The following is a 17,554-nucleotide window of genomic DNA, read 5'->3' on the forward strand; positions in this document are numbered from 1 at the left end:
GTATTAATAGCTGCAATTGTCACGCTATATATAGCGACTCACAAAGAGATGGAGGAAGAGCCCACTTGCGCCAGCACCCGCTGGCTGATTCCTTGCAGGCGTCACAGCCCAGGGTGGGGCTCGTAGCGGCGCAGGGGACAGTGTCAAGGCAGGTGCTCCATGCCTGTTAGCCTGGGAGATGGCACGGGGAGGGTTGTGTGAGCAGCAGGCAGGCGGCCAAGGCTGGGGCTGCTGGCAGAGCAGGGTGGACAGGGAGGGGCAGGGCTCTGAGGAAGGGGGGGAGAGTTGTTTGGCCCCAGGGCAGTGAAGCACAGGCAGCAGGTGGAAGGACTTGGAAAAGGGGGTGTTGTGGTCAGAGGGGGTTGATGCAAGAGCCGCTACAATAACAACCCAGCCCCTCCCCCCACAAGGGACCCTACAATAACAACCCAGCCCCAGCCCCTCCCCCCACAAGGGACCCTGCAATAACAACCCAGCCCCTCCCCCCACGAGGGACCCTGCAATAACAACCCAGCCCCAGCCCCTCCCCCCACGAGGAACCCTACAATAACAACCCAGCCCCAGCCCCTCCCCCCACGAGGGACCCTGCAATAACAACCCAGCCCCTCCCCCCACGAGGGACCCTGCAATAACGACCCAGCCCCAGCCCCTCCCCCCACGAGGGACCCTGCAATTACAACCCACCCCAGCCCCTCCCCCCACGAGGGACCCTACAATAACAATCGAGCACCGCCCCCCCGCCCCCCACGGACCCTACAATTGGTTGGTACAGCCATGAGTCAAACATAGCGATGGGGCAAAGACGTCTCGTGATAGGTGGTGAGGCCTGTCAATCAGCCCGGTTGCTAGTGTGTGGGCTGTATTGTATTCTGATATACTGGGGAAGCTGTCAGTCACCGTAGTTGCTAGGGGGAAGGTCTAACAGTTACCATGGGACTGGTCGGTCACCGAGGGCCGGTCTAAGAGTTACTATGGGGCCGAGCTGTCCTGTGATAGGCTATCTAGCTTGTCAGTCAGCGAGACTAGAGCTGGGCGGCAGCTGGGCGGGGCGAGACCTGAACCGCTCTCTGATAGGCTGAGGAGGGCTGTCGGCCAGAGCGGTTGCTAGGGAGCGGGGATTTACGTCACTGAACACGCGGGCGCCCATAGGCCGGCGGCCCGCCCGTCCCCCTGGTTGCTAGGGAGGGCTGATGACGGCGCGAGCGGAAGTGCGCGGCGCGGCCATGGCGGGAGGGATGAAACCAGCGCCGGGGCGGCGGCGGCTCCTGGGGACCCTGGTGCTGCTGCTGCTGGCGGGGGGCGCAGGTACCGGGGGCGCGGGGGGCTGGGAGCCGGGCGGGGGCGGGGACCCGGCGTGGGGAGGCGCAGGGACGGGGGCGCGGGGCCCTAGGCAGGTACCGCGCTGGGGCCTGGAGGTGTGGGGGGCTGGGAGCCCAGTGGGGGCAGGTGCCGCGCTGGGGCAGAGGTGGGGGGGGCTGGAGGTGTGGGGGGCACAGGCATGGGGGGGGCTGGGAGCCCAGTTGGGGGGCAGGTACCGCGGTGGGGCAGAGGTGGGGGGGCCTGGAGGTGTGGGGGGCACAGGCACGGGGGGGCTGGGACCTGGGGGGGGGGGCTGGGAGCCCCGTGGGGGCAGGTGCCGCGCTGGGGCAGAGGTGGGGGGGGCTGGGACTGGAATACGGGGGGGGCACCCCAAGGGCCCCGGGGTGGGTGGTGCAGGCGCAGGGGGATGAGACCTGCCGAGGGGCGGGGTAGGGCAGAGATGGGGGGTGGGGCAGTGAGAGGGGAAGGATCCGGGGTGGGGGCTGCAGGCACATGGGGCTTGGAGCCAGGTGGGGGCCGGTACTGGGATGGGGCAGAGATGAGGGGCAGGGGCCTGGGGGTGTGGGGGGTGCAGGCACTGGGGGCCTGGAAGCCAGGAAGGGGCAGGGACTTGGGGGAGGTGGAGGCACAGGGACCTGGGGGGCTGGGACTTGGAGTGTGAGGCAGGTCCTGGGGGGATGGATGGGAACCCAGAGAGGCCCAGAGTCAGGGTGTGGGAGTGGCACGTGTTGGGGAGCTGGGAGTGGAGCCTGTGGGGGGGGGCTTTTTGTGAGGGCCCCCAGAGTGGGGTGTTGGCAAGTGGAGAGGTTGCTGACTAGGCCCACAGGGAACTGAGATTTGTCCGACACTCACCCCCTACTCCACTGGCTGCCCCTGTGTGGGGCAGCAGGTAAATCCCCATCACCCTGCCCCCTTCTGTCACCCACCCTGGGGGCTCCTTGTAATCTCATTAACATTGCCCGCTGCTATGTTAAATTATCACCTTCCTCTGCCACAAATCTTAGCACTTGCTGCCCCTCCCTCCCCAGGCTGTTCTTTGGGGCTCATGAGCAGTGACTTGTGGGGGGGAGGGAGACTTATGGGTGGTGAACCCAAATTAGTGAGACTGTGAACCCCCAGGGATTTGGAATGGGAGGCTGGCAGGGCTGGTGGGCACTGGCAGGTGGTGTAGTGTTGGGGGTTGAGACAGGGCATGAGGGTGCAGGCAGGCGGGCTGGGGCTGGGTGAGGTGCTGGCAGGATCACAGCACAGTCTGGGGAATCAGATGCATCTTTTCAAATGCCTCGATTCCAAGTGAATCTTGTGAGCCCCTCAGTGCAGGGACTCGGGGGATGGGAATGAGGCCAAGTAAAAGAGGATGTTGGCAGAGGATGGGGGGCCTGTTGGCACTAGTGAGGAGGCAGGGGGCCTCCCCACATGGGTGCACAGCACACTGTGCAATCAAACCATAATCCTGACCAGTCCCCTTGGGGTGCCACCATAGTGCAAGTATCCAATAATCCCGTCTAGCTGGCTGCGTCCCCTCTCCATACGAACTGATTGATTCGTCTCTGTGCAGGGTGGGCACATTGGAAAGTTGGTGCCTGTAGCTCTGGCCTGGAGTTGGTGCCTATACAAGGAGCCACATATTTACTTCTGGAGCCACATGCGGCTCTTCAGAGCCACAGGTTGGCCACCCTGGGCATAGGGTATCTGATTGGAAACACCAAAAATGTCACTTGGGAGACAGTGTGAACTAGTGGGTAGGGCATTGGCTGGGCCTTGGAGACCTGTTTCTGCCACTGGCCTTCTGGATGACCTCAGACAAGTCACGTTCCTGCTCTGTGCCTCTTTTGTAAAGTGCTTTGAGATCTATGGATGGAAAGTGTTCCAGACGAGCGTGGTATTGTTCTTAACCCCTAAAGATGTACTGTGGTGACTGCCCTCCAGCTAGGCACGTACTGTTCCTCTGCTAAAAATTGGGCTGTGTGAAAGGTGCCTTGTTCAGTGTGAACAGTGCTGTGCCTGGCACAAAGGGTCAACAAATACCCACTAATCCTTGTGAGCAGCAGACGCTGTCTGGTCACACAACTTAGTGATTGTAGCATAATTTTTAATGTCACTCACGTTCTTTCCCTGCTACAGTTGGAGGTAGCTTAATGTTTTTTTACTCCATCTAATGTCTCTCCTCTTGGGGAATAACATTTTCTATGAACCTAAGCACGTTGGTAAATAGTTTAAAGTCACAGAGCATTACTCAAACACCCACTCTCTGCAGTGAATCTATATGCCTGAGCCATCTCCGTGGGAGATGCGTGCGCCTGTTGAGAATAGACTCTCAGGAGCCTCTTCACAACACATGCATGCGTTGGTGAAAGCCTGGGGTTTGGCTTTTTCCTAAGAAGGCTCGAGGAGAGGACTTTCTTCTTGCAAAGGCACTTACAGATGCCGAGCCAGTTATAAAACAGGAGGAGTTCAATGGAATAGCTTTTAAATAACCAAAGCTACATGTTCTCCTTCAGCCACAGACATTGGACCTGAAGCGGGAACTAATAAGGGGAGGTTAGGGTCTGTGTTAGGCAAGAGATGCCCCAGTGGTCCCTTCTGGCCTTAAACTCTGACTTTCTCTCATTGATGTGGTTGCTGAATGAATTCCCCCAGGGCTGCGTCTCGCAGAGCTGCTTCCAACACAAGTGGAGGACCAAGGACCACCAGGCTCGGCTCTACTGGGGGAAAATGTGGGGTTACTCCCAAATCCCAACCCTGTTCAGATGGCCACTGAGAGGCAGGATACAGGGCTAAGTGGACCACTGATCTGGCCCACTATAGCCGTTCTTATGAGGTCTATGTGGGATGCACATTAGCTCTGATCCTCCGGTCGTGTTGGGGTAAATCAGGAGAAATTGCACAGAAGTCAGTGGAGCTGCACTACGAGCTTAGAATCAAGCTCATGTTTTAGGAAGGCTCCATGCAGTTAGTCCCTGGCTGGTGGTTCCCTTCACCTCGGCCTTCCCAGGGCAGCTTGTTTGGTGCTGGTGGTATGACCGAGTGCCCGATCCCTAGTCGCGGGGGAAAGGTTTAAACAGAATCACTCCCAGATAACTCCCTGCCAGAGTCCCGTGAGTCCTGGGGCCGCAGTCCTTGCCATGGCATCCACCTGTGGCTTGTGGGAACATTCTCTAGGCTCGAAGTCTCCCCTTTGAAAACAAGCCACCCACGATTGTTTCTGTCCCTGGCGAGTGTGAAGAAAACCTGCAGCAACACGAGCAGAGTGTGAAGTGCCGGGATGCCTTCCTGAGTCTGCAGGCAGCCGGAAACTGTAGCCCAGGAACTTTGAGCCCAAACACCCAGCTTAAGTGCCCATCTCCTGATCTCGGACCCCTTCCCCAGGGGCCACCCGTTATAAATGCCAAACCCTCTAGCTTCCCTCATCAGGGTGCACTGAAGTTGGGGCAGGGGCCCCGTGAAATCAATTGAATTGATATCAAAACGAACACATAGTTCTTTTAAACAAAGTGAAAGGGAACTTCCCCCCACCCCCATGTCTTGGTGCTGGACACAGGACAGACTCGCCTCACACCCCACGCGGGGCTCGCTTCCAGACACAGGTGGGAATAGATGCATCGGGTCTGGTTTGGTCCTAAATCCTTTCTTGTCCCTCTCCCCTGTCTAATGAAGAGGCCAAGAAGCCGGTGATCCAACTCGAAGAAGGGCACGTGTACCATCTGACGTTCCCACAGCCATTCTGCTACACCAACACGGAGACCCCGAAATGGCACGACATCTGGACCCGGATGCAGGTAAGAACCTGCTGCTGCAAAGTCAGGTCTGCGTCTCACTGCAGCCCCTGCCCCCCAGCGTTTGCATTCAAGCCGAGAGTCCGAATGAAAGAGGCTTTGTTGGGTTTTTTTGAACCAGTGAAAGAACCTCTCAGACCAAACTAGAGTGACCAGATGTCCCGATTTTTAGGTGCCTTTTTCTTATATAGTCACCTATTACTCCCCACCCCGTCCCGATTTTTTACACTTGCTGTCTGGTCACCGTAGAACAAACCCCCTTGTCTTTTTATCGCCTCCCCTTGCAGCGTGCGCGGTCCCTGGGATATAAACTTCTTGCTTGGACCCCTCCTTGTGTCTGAGTGCTCCTGCAGCTGGGCCAGTCCCAGATGTGGTCCAAGCCGTTGTGCCTTGCCCTTCTTGTCCTGTGGTTTATGTGAGGTTAGCAGCCAGAATGTGCTAGGGGCTGTACAGGCAGGTGCGAGCACAATAAGGCCAAAGGATGACCACCGTTGTCCTAGGAATGCATTGTAGTGGTTAGAGCCAGCAGGCTTGGTTGCAGGACTCCTGGGTTCTATTCCCAGCATTGGCAGCAGTGTCGTGCATTCGTTGGAACAATGGACTGAGCAGCAGGAGTTCGGGGTCTCTTCCCCCCCAGCCCTGCTGCTCACTCGTGTGGCCTTGAGCAAGTCACTTAGGCTCTCCGGGTGTCAGCTGGAAACCGGGGAGAACGCCTCTGCAGGTGAGTGTTTTCGGTGGGAAGCTCTCCGAGTTGCTGGCTAGAGGGGACATTGCTGACAGCAGTAAGGCGCCTGTTTCCAGCAGTGTCAGATGTAGGCACAAGGTAGTGTCCCCCTGCAGGGACGACTCAGGGTAGGAAAAAGGAGAGGAAGTGCTAGTTGCCGGCAGGCACGGGGAGGACTCTCAAAGGGTTGGTGTTCATACCCGAGGCTTCATCAGACATCACTGCAGGGCTGTTCCTCCCCCGACACCTTGTCACCCTGATCTCCCCTGCCACAGCGGGCAGACGCTGTCCTAGCTTCTCACAGCGGCTGCCTCAAGGCTGCATCTAATGTTGGCGAAGTGGTAGGCATCTGTCAGGACACTTCATGTCATGGTTTCTCGGTCTGTTGAGATCCATGGCACTGTTGTTCACGTCAGCCTTTTCCGACCAGAGGTGGGGGGAAGGAATCGTGTCAGAGAACCGTGGGTTTGCTAACTCATTCCATAAAGCTATCAAAGGTGAAACTGCCTGGCAAGCGTGTCAGGAAGTGAATAAAACAAACCCATTGAGGGAAGTTTGTACAATCAGTGCTTAAGCTCTTTCCGTCTGAGAGACTCTGCAATTTTAACAAGGATGTTTCAGTTCAGACCCCAACTGGGAGCATTATCCCCCAGTTACAGGTGTGGAAACTGAGGGGAGGGGAAATGACTTGCAAGTGCATGGAGGAAGCAAGCGGCAAAGGTAGGAACGCTCTAGACTTTCTCGCTGCTGGTCCTGTGCCTTGAAATCCTCTTTCATCCTTCAACTAGTCCCCTGAAAATGTCTGAGACCAGCTCTTCTCGTAACTCACATTTTTAGACGCTCATGGCCAGGGCTCTTGCTGATGAGAAAAGGAGGCACTGAGAGAGTCTGCAGCTTGGATGTGAAGGTGATTGTAGCCTCCAGGTGCAGGATGTGGATATACTTCCTGAGAAGTCAGTTACTGGCAACTGCAACGTTCGTTTTCTCTGCCGAGTGAGAAGCATCTGTATTTCTCCAAGCCCTTGCACGGGCCTGCAAACTGGCTTGACTCTTTGGCCACTGGTTCTTCTAACTCAGTGGTTCCCAACCAGGGGTGCACGTACTCCTGGGGGTACGCAGACCTCTTCCAAGGGGTACGGCACCTGATCTAGAGATTTGCCTACATTTACAACAGCTTCTAAAAAGCACTAGCAAAGTCAGTACAAATCAAACTCTCATACAGGCCATGACATGATTATGGCCTGTATGCTGTATGGTGAAATGTCAGTACAAGATTTATGTCCTGATTCATTGACTTGTAATTATATGGTGAAAATGAGAAAGGAAGGAGTTTTACAGTAACAGTGCGGCTGTGACACACTTGTCTTTTTATGTCTGATTTTGTAAGCAAGTTGTTTTTAAGTGAGGTGAAACTTGGGGTGCATGAGACAGATCCCACTCCTGAAAGGGGCCAGTCGTCTGGAAAGGTTGAGAGTCTCTGGTTGAACTGCTTCGGTAAAGTAGCTGTAGATACATTTCCAAACTCTCCAAAGTGAACTGTTGATTGTCACTTTGGTGAGTTTGGAAACGTTACCCTGTATCTCTAATAGCGTTTCTGAGACCACCTCTTCTGGCACTCCCACTGGATTAGCAGTGATTTCGTTCTCCTGATCCCACAGATCAGGGAAGGGAACGAACCTGCCCCAGGTTCTGCAAGCTGATGTACGTGAAGCACTTCACAAAGGGCTAAGCAATAAATCTTTAGCTCTTAGCTGCACAGCTCTGATCCCCCATCTAGTTTTGTCTCCCTCGCGCCCTGGCTTAGTGAAGAACCCTGTTGTGTCCACCCCTGCGGTGCAGCGTGGGTGTGCGAGTCCCTCTCCTCTCCCGTCCGCAGATCCGAGTCATCAGCAACCAGATGATCCGTGTCACCCAGGTGGAAAGCGAGGAGAAGCTGAAAGAGCTGGAGGAATTCAACATGTGGAACTTTGTCTTCACCTTTTTCAAAGAGACGCTGAATGACACCTACATCCCCGTGGGTCTCTACAGCCAGAAAACCTGCCTGAAAATCGAGCTGCCGGAGCCAAACACCACCTACAGCGTTGTTCTCCTCCGGTGTAAGTTGTACTGGGGGTCGGGCTGCCCCGCTCGGGGCTTCGTGGGCCTGCAGTGCCGTTCCTGCTGCTTAGCTCAGGATGTGCTGCACCTGCTCCATCCAGCAGCGCGGGGTTAGGTTTACCTGGCTACTGCCCGCCTGGGCTTTGCTGGATGCCACCTTGTTTAGAAGACCCCAGCTAGTCTCCCATGGGGGTCTTGGGGTGAGTGCCCTGAAACTGCCCTTTGGGGGAAATGGAGGAGATCTGAGGAGAAGCTTAAAAACAGGCAGGTGGTGGCACCCAACTCTGCTGGGAGCGTGGTCCAGCTGCTTCGGGCCTAGAACGGAGTTGTGGCGGTACCAGGTGTCTGGTATGAGGCATTACAGCACACGTTAGCCCTAGGTCTGATGTTCCTACTTTGCTTGGGGACGGGAGAGAAGCACTCGCCCAACATGGGCTGTATACGCCTCTGGAAGAGAAGCGTGGGCAGCCATCCGTTTCCTCCAGCCCCGGGGCAGTTTGGTGCCACCCGCAGCAAAGCCGGGTTAGAATCCTTGGGCTGAGATTCACCAGGTTTAGAGCAGCGTCTGGGCCTTGGGGCCGTTTATACTGAGACAGGCTCCATTTGCCCCACGTCCAGGCATATTCAGCGCGGGGGGCTGCCTGCGTACGTCAGGCTAGGTGTGTCCCAACCGCTCCCAATGGGCTGCTGGGACCGGGCCACGTTGTCACGTGGGATCAGCATAAAGTAACCAGGTTGGGGGCTTCTCTGATACCGTCTTGTCTCTCTTAGGGTTTGACCCCAAGCTCTGCCTGGTTTCCTTCCTGGGCCTGCTCCTGTTTTTCTCTGGGGATTTACTGAGCAGGTGAGTTGCCCTGTGCTGGAAGACCAGACCACTGCGTGTGCTGTACCTGCTGTCCTGGGCGCACGACTGCCCCAACCTCTGTGGTAATGGGCTGGGCCACACGGAGGAAATGCGATCACAGGGATCTGCTGTTGCAGGGGCAGCAGGGCATCTCGGAGCGGTGCCCGCCCCAGCCTTGCCCCTGCTCCTCAGTAGCTATGTAAACCAAGGGCTGCCAACATCCACAGCTGGTCGGCCGCCTACCTGCTCACAGGCTGTGGCCTGGTGTCCTGGCAGTTAAATCACTGAGATCATCTCCCAGCACTGTAGCTCCCCTTGGTTCAGGCCTGTCGCTCCACGGAGCTTGACTTTGTGCAGGCCCCTCTTACCAAGACACCACCCGAGCTCCCTTCTAACGAGCCTGAGGTGGCCTGCGCGTTGGCTTCCTGCTGTCCCAGGTGTGTCGGCCAGAAGCTCTGGTCGCACTGTGTCTCTCAAGCTCACCCGCCCTGTGTGGTCTCCGTAGGAGTCAGCTATTCCACTACTCGGCTGGGATAAGCATCGGGGTGCTGGCCTCACTGCTGATCCTCATCTACGTGATGGCCAAGGTGATGCCCAAGGTGAGGCTGCGGCTCTGGTCTGGGAATCGGGTTCTGCGGAGCCAGAACTGACCCCTCGGCGACTGGCTGGTTCAAGGACCTCGCCGAACTGCTGGAACTTGGGAATCTGGTTACGAGCTCCTGCCCCCTGAGGCTCTCGAGTCCGGTCTATGCTGGGGGGAAACATGAAAGAGCCTTTTGGTGCCCTGGCGCCAGAGACAGGAATGCTGGGGTAGGGTGGTTCGGGTGTCTGACCCCCGCTCTGAGCAAGGTAGGCGGTGGTTTAAACTGTCCCGCTGAGCTGTAGCTCACACAGCCGGTAGCAGCTCTGCAGCGGCACGTGCTGGTGCTAAAATCCCGCCCCCCAGGATGGAGGTGCTCTGGGTGCCGGGGGAGCTGGTGGCTGTTTGTGGAGGGGACGGGTCAGAAGGACAGCCACGTGGCCTGGCTCACACAGGGTAGCGCCCAGCTGAGATCAGGGCCCCTTTGCTACTGCACAGTGAGGGACAGGCAAAGTCTGTGGCCAAAGCAGGCAAGGGGTGAGTGGGGAAAGGCCGAGGAACAGAACCACCTGCTCCAGGTCACGTGGCAGACCTGGGAACAGAACCCGGGTCTGGTACCTGCCCCACTAGGCTCTGCTGCCCCTTGACATAGGGCCTGTCTAGCAGACAGTCTTTCCCGGGGGTGAATGTCTGACGACAGCAGTTCGGCTCGAGCAGACGCATGGAAGCCCCTGTCTTGTTCTCACCTCTTTCCATCTGCCCTAGAAAAGTCCCATCTACTTCGTCCTAGTGGGAGGCTGGTCCTTCTCCCTCTACCTCATCCAGCTGGTCTTCAGAAACTTGCAAGAGATCTGCAAGTCCTACTGGCAATATCTGCTGGGTGAGTGCGTCTTGGCGCCTAGCAAAGGCAGGTTCGCCTGTTTGTATGACGGTGGCGTGGGAGAGGCTGGGACTTCCATGCCCGTCTCCCTTCTGCGCAGCTACCAATGGGGGTCTTGGTCAGCTGCCTGTGGCCGCTTCCGGGAAGGGTGGTGGGAGGAGGGGGCAGGGGCCTGGCTGAGCTGCACCTTGGATTTGACTGCTGCAGATCAGCCCAGCTTAGCCATCTGAGCTGAGCAGCCCCTGTCCAAATAGGATTTAGAGTCATTGAACCGGGAAGGGACCCAGGATTGTAGGATCAGTGATGCCGGTGGCACAAGGGACGGGGAAGGAGCGGTTACATGGTGCATGCTGCATAGGCTGCACCAATGTTCAGGATGCTTCCCGCCCTGCCTGCTCCGTGCAATCCTTGTTCTAGGGGGCAGGCGTGGCATTCCTGGCTGATTTCACAGGGGGCCTGGCCGTGAACTTGCTGATGAGTCTGTGAGGGACCCTGGGCCCTAAAGAAAGGGGAGGTGCCGGGCGTCTGTCCTGTTCATAGTGGTCTCCTTTGAATTCCCTCACACCTGCTCTCTCGCCCTCTCCCAGGCTACATGCTGCTGGTGGGTTTCGCCAGCTTTGCCGTGTGCTACCGGTACGGCCCGCTGGAGAACGAACGCAACATCAACCTGCTGACCTGGAGCCTGCAGCTCCTGGGCCTGCTGCTCATGTACGTGGGCATCCAAATCCGGCCCATCGCCCTGGCGCTGATCGCCATTGCCGTCTGCACCAAGAACCTGGAGTACCCCGTCCAGTGGCTCTGCGCCACTTACAGGTGATTCCACAGCTCTGGGCGCGCCGCCAGCCTGGGCGGGGTCACGCGGAAGGAGTCAGGCCCAGGCTAAGAGGCCGACTGGCTCTGTTAACGGCGCGGCCGCGCTAAGCACGCGCGCTGTAGAGTGGCTGAATGACGGTAGGGGATGCGGGCCCCAGGTGCGTTTGGCTAAGAAGGGCGTTCCCAAGCCAGAGCTGCAGCCTGGTTTTGGCTGACGCGGAGGGTGGGGAAGGAGGGGGGGATCGACTGCATGAAACCTGAGCCCAGGGGCCAGTCACTCGGGCCTGGGCATTCATCGTTAGCCTTTACCGGAGGGGTCTCTGGCCAAGGCAGGATTTCCTGAGGTGCCCGGTGCAGGGCCAGCTCCAGCTTTTCTGCTGCCCCAAGCAGCAAAAAACCCAAAAAGACCGATTGGCAGCACTTCGGCGGCAGCTCGATCGCACCACTTCATTCTTCAGCAGCAATTCGGTGGCGGGTCCTTCACACCCTCTCTCCCTCTCTGGCGGCACTTCGGCGGCAGCTCGAAGAGGAAGAGAGGGACTGAGGGGCCTGCCGCTGAATTCCTGCCGAAAACCCGGAGGTGCCGCCCCAAGCACCTGCTTCCTTTGCTGGTGCCTGGAGCCGGCCATGGCCCAGCGTGGGCCTGGCCCTGCTCCCAAGGGTGAGGAGCAGGATTAGACTTTATGGCAGGGGTAGGCAGCCTATGGCGTGTCTGCCAAAGGCAGCGCATGAGCTGATTTTCAGTGACCACTCACACTGCCCAGGTGCTCTGCATTTTAATTTAATTTTAAATTAAGCTTCTTAAGGTTTTTAAAATGTTTGTTTACTTTACATACAACAATAGTTTAGTTCTATATTACAGACTTATAGAAAGAGACCTTCTAAAAACGTTAACATGTATGACTGGCACGTGAAACCTTAACTCGGAGTGAATAAACGAAGACTCGGCCCAGCACTTCTGAATGGTGGCTGACGCCTGCTTTATGGCCTCGACTAAACGCTCATACCCATCCTGGCCACTGTGTGGCACCAACACCTGCTTGGTGGTGGATGCTAGCCTTTAAGAGCTGAATTTTCTCCTGCGTCCTCGCTGCTGTCTGGGGTTTCTCTGTATTCTGGGGCAGGGTGGGGTCACCCCTCTTGGGGGAGCAGTGACCAGCTCTCCGCCTCTGGTGCTGGTGGGGAAGCCAGCTCCCAAACGGGGCTCGGCAGAGTTAAACGGGGGCAGATAGCTCTGTGGATCCGTTCAGCGCCTCTAGCCCAGGCCAGCAGATTCCAGCCGGTATCTTCTGCATCCGGCTCCTAGCTCCTCAGGCGTCCCCCCAGCCCTGAGCGCGGACCCGGCAGAGGCTCCAGCAGCTCTCCGTAGGGCCTGAGCGGGGCCTCGAGTCGGGGAGCTGCTGCTAACGCTGCTGCTCTGCTGGCAGGAAGGTGCAGAAAGCCACAGCGAAGCCGAGCCCCCCTCGCCTGCTGACCGAGGAGGAGTACCGGCTCCAGGGGGAGGTGGAGACGCGCAGGGCCCTGGAGGAGCTGCGCGGATACTGCAGCAGCCCAGAGTTCTCCGCTTGGACTGTGGTTTCCCGTATCCAGTCTCCAAAGAGGTAAAACGCCCTGGGGGCGCCAGCAACCCCCTTATGGCACCCCCTGCCGGGGGGACATGGCTCTGCACGCATCCAGGGGAGTGCCTGGCATGGCCGTGGGGCAGGGCTGGCTGCGCTCTCGCTGTGGCAATCTGTACTCTTCCAGCAGGGCAGCCTGCAGCTAAGCCTCCATACCTGCCAGGGCTGTAGAAACTCCACCTGGCAGTTCCCAGCCCCAGCAGTCTACATCCTGACGGTGCTATCCTCAGCTAGCATCGTTCAGGCATGTGTTAGCGGGGCCCGGAGCAGCTGAGCCTTTCCTCAGCCCAGAGGCCGGCTGGCTGGCTCATTATGCTGGCCTGGCCTCATGCCTAAGTGACCCTAGTGGGCTGGGCTGCGCTGGTGGCTGGGACAGCAAGGCAGGACTCACCAGTTCTAGTCCCAGCTCTGTGTGACCTCAGGCCGATCACTCCCCTACCCCATGCCTCAGTTTCCACATGGGGTTAATATTTCCCCTGTGGGGGTTGAGGCTTAATGGTGTGTGGGACCTTTAAGGGACATTATGGCCACACTGGGTCAGGCCAGTGGTCCGTCTAGCCCAGTATCCCTTCTTCCCACAGTGGAAGTTAATTGCTTCCCATCCTCATTAATTTCCAGGTTCGCCGACTTTGTGGGTGGCGCCTCCCATCTCACCCCAAACGAGGTCTCAGTCCACGAGCAGGAGTACGGCCTGGGGGGCTCATTCGTGGAGGACCAGCTCTTTGAGGAAGACGAAGACGACTCTTTTGAAGGGGAAGGTCGCGTGGGCTTCTCCGTGTCCCAGAACCACCTGGGCTTCGAGTGAGGGAGCCGTGCGGCCGGATTTGGCGGTGGAGCTGCAGCAGCGCCCTGCTGGCGTGGGGTACAATCACTGCTCTCCGAGCGCCCCTGTGAGCGCGTGTGTGTGTATAAAGCCCAGTCTGTCCGTGCGAGTGCACAAGAGCCAGCCAGGCTGGCAGCACCTCCTGCTGGACCCAGTGACATGGGCAGTCAGGGAGATTGAACTCCACCCATCTGACCTGGCAGCGCTTTGCCCTCTGGCTGGCACCAGACCTGGTCCCTCTCCCGGCTGCACGGCACTTGTCCTCTTCCTGGCTTTCCACAGAGGGGGAGATGCTGAAGGATGTGTGGGGCGGGGAAGGGGTGTTCTGGGGGCACTTCCCCTCTGGGGAATCCACACAGCACTTTGCAGCCTGCCAATGGAGCTTGCCCCAGCCCTGTCTGGGGCAGAGGGGAATAAGGACTGCTTGTCTGAGCTGCCCCCAGCCTGACTTCAGTTGGACTAGGGGAGCCTCCCAAGCTGTCCTGAACCCAGGCAGGGTCTCTGGGGCAGGAGGGTTCTGCACAGGCCTGTGTGGTACCTCCCATAAAGCTGGGTGAATTGGCCCGTCTCCTCCTGCTGACAGCCACAGACACAATTTCATTCTCCCGCTCCCCTGGGGCTCAGCGGCGCAGGAGATGGGCAGCACCCAGGTGATGGCAGAAGAGCAGCTGCCACGCCCAGTGGCTGCAGGAGCGCTCGGCCCCCTGCCCGTAGCAGGGTGGCTTTCCTGGGGCACAGGGGTCCCCCCCCTTGGGTGCTGAGCTGAGCCCAGCCCCTCTTCTCTGTGCATCCCGCCCCCAGCAAGCTAAATAACCCCCCTTTCCACTGGCCCCTGCCCCCACCTCCCTGTCCTGTGGCCACGGCTCCTGGCCTGCTGCCCCCTGCTGGCTGTCAGCGGGCTGCACCTGGCTGCTCTGAGAGCCGGGGCATTAGCTGGGTTACAGGCAGGCATGGGGGTGGGTGGGGAGAGGGCTGCCCGTGGGGACAGGAACCTGATCTCTTCCTCCTCCCACTGGGAGCCGGGTTTGTTTGCACAAGAGGGGAACTTTGAACCTGCTGTGCTGACAGGTGCGTGCCGGGCAGCTGACTTCCTGTTCCCCTGCTAGGAAAGGCTGCCAGGTCCCCTCATCAGTAATGGGTTGGGGGGGCAGGAATGGCTTCCTAACACCAGAGAGACCGGAGGTCTCCAAGTGCCTCTTGGGCCCAGCATCCTTGAGCATCTCCCTGTGGAGGTGGGGGAAACCCTTGGCTTCAGGATCTGTGTGTCTGAATAGTTCCTGCTCACCTGCTTTGTTTGTGGTTCGTTTACTTACGTCCACAGTGCCCCACAGCTAGAGACGCTTTAACTGCTTAGTGCCCCTGTCTCTACCCCCTCAGCGTCAGTCGCGAGGCTCCCTAAGCCCCTGTTCCAGGCCCGACCCTTTCAGCCTTTCTGCCTAGGGTGTTCTGTGCTAATGTGGTGCTCGGCAAGGGGTCCGTGTCCCCCACAGCCTCTGGTTCAGCTCCACGTCCCCTCTAACCCGGCAGCAAGCAGCTGGGTGGCCTGGGACGTCCTGGGACGCTCCCCCCAGCCCTCATCTTTGGTGCTCCCTGGAGGAGTCCCATCCCCTGAGCAGGGTGGGCAGAGCACTGCCCTGCCAGCTGCGTTTCCTGTGCGCAGGGGGGAGCCTGAGCTCTGTGTGGGGCAGGAAGCCCAGGGGTGCTTGGCTGCGCTGGGTAAGGGCACATCCCTGAACTCTGAAGGGCAGGGAGCAGAGGGAGAGGCTGGCTATGGGGATTAGCTCTCTCCACATCCGGCTGTGGGGGGTGAACGTGGTGGCAGGCGAGGGGCTGTGCCCGAGCCTTCAGGTGGATGGAACAGAGTTCTGTCCCGAAGGGGCAGGGAGTTGGCCGTGTGTGCTAACACTGGAGATCGTACCCGCGGCTTTCCAGACTGCCTAGCCCACTCAGACACTGGCTTCGCAGTGCCATTAATGGGAGCTGTGGGGCTACAAGTGGGATTCTGACGTTACCCAAGTGATTTAGGAGCACAAATCCCATTCATTCCAACAGGGCTCGTGCTCCTAAGTCCATTGGGCACTTCTGAAAGTCTCCCCAGGATCGCTGCTTTGAAACCTCCCGCCGCAGAGTTCTCTCATTATTTCCAAGAAGCTTCTCTCAGTAAACATAGCGACACGAGCTCCCAGCCCCAAGTCTGTTGCTCGCAGTGATGTGCTCGAGGGGCCACTTGGCCTGGGGGAGAGACCCGCTAAACCTGGGCTGCGCTAAATGGTCAAACTAGTGATTGGGGCGGGTCCAACCTTCCATCCTCAAAGGAGTCAGGCTCCCAGATTTTTTTTTGCAAATCAGGCCCCTTTAAGTGGCCTCCAGCTGAACCCTGAAAGCCTGCAGGCTGCTTGTGCCTTAGCCCTGAGCCGGTGCAGAAAGTGGCCAGGCAGAACTGTCCTGTCTCAGCTAATGTGGGTTCATTGCATGACAATGGCCCCGTTTGGGGCTTGTGTGACTATGCAAAGTGTCAGGTCGTGAGCCAGAGCGAATGTGGAAGGGCCCAGGCTGGCGTGGAACTGGGTGGGTACAGGAGCGCTGGGCAGAGTGCCCCAGGCCTCAGCTAACCCTGTGGCGCTGGCGGGAGGGGGCAAGGCCGGCTGGTCGCCTGCCGTAGGTGGAGTAGGCCACAGCTGGCCCGGATGGCCCGTCCCATCCACCACTTCTAGCTCTGGGAGGTGTGTGGGCCTGGCTGGCATGGCCTGCGTGACAGGCCTGAAGCACAAATGGGGGGAGATGCTCCTCATTCTCTATGCAACTGTGTGAGCAATAACTGCCCTCGAGTGGCCTCTCTGGGGACAGTGCTCCCTGCAGGGCCCGGATCCTGCCTGCTCCCCATGGAGCAATGTCGGAGCAGCCAGCTTTCCTTGGAGTGCCAGGCGCAGCTGCAAGATAATCAGACTCGAGGGGCATCCGTGGTCTGCGGGAGAAGCCTGTACGCTGCAGTCGTCGGTCTTGGCATCGCCTATAAGCCGTGGAACTACCGGAGGCTATAGCCGCGGTGGGTAATTCCCAGTTTAATTTAAGTATTTCTTTTTGGTGCTGTGCCCGTCTTGGTTCCCGCTCCCTGTTGTTGCGGAAAGCCAGCTCTGTGTTAGGCGACGCAAGCGGCCCTGCTGCCGCCCAGAGTCTATTTTTCTCGCTGTTGTTAATGCAGATTCAGATTTTTAATAAAGTTTGTTTTTTGTAGCTGTGTGTGTGAGAGAGAAACAGGGATGTGGAAACGGCGGTTCAGCTCAAAGCAGCAGGGAGGCTGGACAAAGCTGCCGTCTGTCGGTCTCTAGCACGACCGCTTCCTTTCATCCCATAACAGTCCCCGACTGTCCTATCCTGCCTGAAGCAGTCGGGGCCCAGTGGGTTAATGCTCTGGCTGCCAGGGTTCGGCACCGAGGCTGGGTCACAGCTGGGGAACTAGAGTTGGAATAGCAGGGAGGGGTGGGGGCAGTGGCACAGCTGTTGGGGGGCTGCTGGGGGGTGGAGGAAAGGGGGCACCAGACAGGGTTTAAGAGGTGCTGGCAGAACAAGGGTGAGCAGTCCTGGCTCCCAGGCAGAGTCCCAGGTACTGCTCAACACAAGTGAAGCATTTTCCCCTCCTGTCCTGATGTTCGAGCCCCCCCGAGCTGCTGTTCAGGGCTGGGAAGCTGGTTCCATGTCCCTGCTCCGTGTGAGAGCCCACACCCCGGTTTAGCGTACGGGGTTAACACTCGTCTCGGGGGGCCCTGCGAGGGGAAGGAGCAGGGGCCAGCAAGAGCTGGGGGAGCCTGCCTGGGGTTAGCCTTGGGCACTGCTGCATGAGCAGTAACACTGTGTACCTCGTCCTAGCCCGCCCTCCGCGCTGTACCCTGCTCTTGGGAGCTCCGGCGCTGCACTGCAACATTCGGGGCAACGCTCCCTGGTCTAAATCTCCGGGGTTTTCGGGGCACAGTCCAGCGTCCCGGTGCTCGGAGGCTGGGCTGCCGGCCAAAGCCTGCCTGGGCCATTAGCCCTTTCCTCCCTGGCACCGTCTCCCCTGGGCTTCTCTCCCAGCAGAACT

General features: G+C 58.5%; 1 protein-coding gene across 2 annotated transcripts; it reads left to right on the forward strand.

Moving 5' to 3' along the window:
• The first annotated feature begins 1,190 nt into the window (after positions 1–1,190).
• NEMP1 (nuclear envelope integral membrane protein 1) lies at positions 1,191–16,710 on the forward strand. Of its 2 annotated transcripts, XM_050926039.1 has the most exons (9): positions 1,191–1,305; positions 4,978–5,099; positions 7,697–7,916; positions 8,689–8,761; positions 9,267–9,360; positions 10,107–10,221; positions 10,809–11,034; positions 12,462–12,635; positions 13,272–16,710. In XM_050926039.1, exons 1-9 carry the CDS (start codon positions 1,191–1,193, stop codon positions 13,456–13,458), a joined length of 1,326 nt encoding a protein of 441 aa, XP_050781996.1. In that variant the 3' UTR covers positions 13,459–16,710. The 2 variants fall into 2 exon arrangements, with proteins under 2 accessions (XP_050781996.1, XP_050781997.1); XM_050926040.1 differs by lacking the exon at positions 12,462–12,635.
• The last annotated feature ends 844 nt before the right edge of the window (positions 16,711–17,554 follow it).

This window comes from Gopherus flavomarginatus, chromosome 16 (assembly GCF_025201925.1).
Source record: "Gopherus flavomarginatus isolate rGopFla2 chromosome 16, rGopFla2.mat.asm, whole genome shotgun sequence".
Lineage (NCBI taxonomy): Eukaryota > Metazoa > Chordata > Testudines > Testudinidae > Gopherus > Gopherus flavomarginatus.

Coding starts and splice junctions, on each gene's coding strand:
- NEMP1 (XM_050926039.1), top strand. CDS start 1,191: ATGACGGCGCGAGCGGAAGTGCGCGGCGCGGCCATGGCGGGAGGGATG. Junction 7,917..8,688: donor CAGCGTTGTTCTCCTCCGGT/GTAAGTTGTACT, acceptor TGTCTCTCTTAG/GGTTTGACCCCAAGCTCTGC. Junction 11,035..12,461: donor TGGCTCTGCGCCACTTACAG/GTGATTCCACAG, acceptor CTCTGCTGGCAG/GAAGGTGCAGAAAGCCACAG.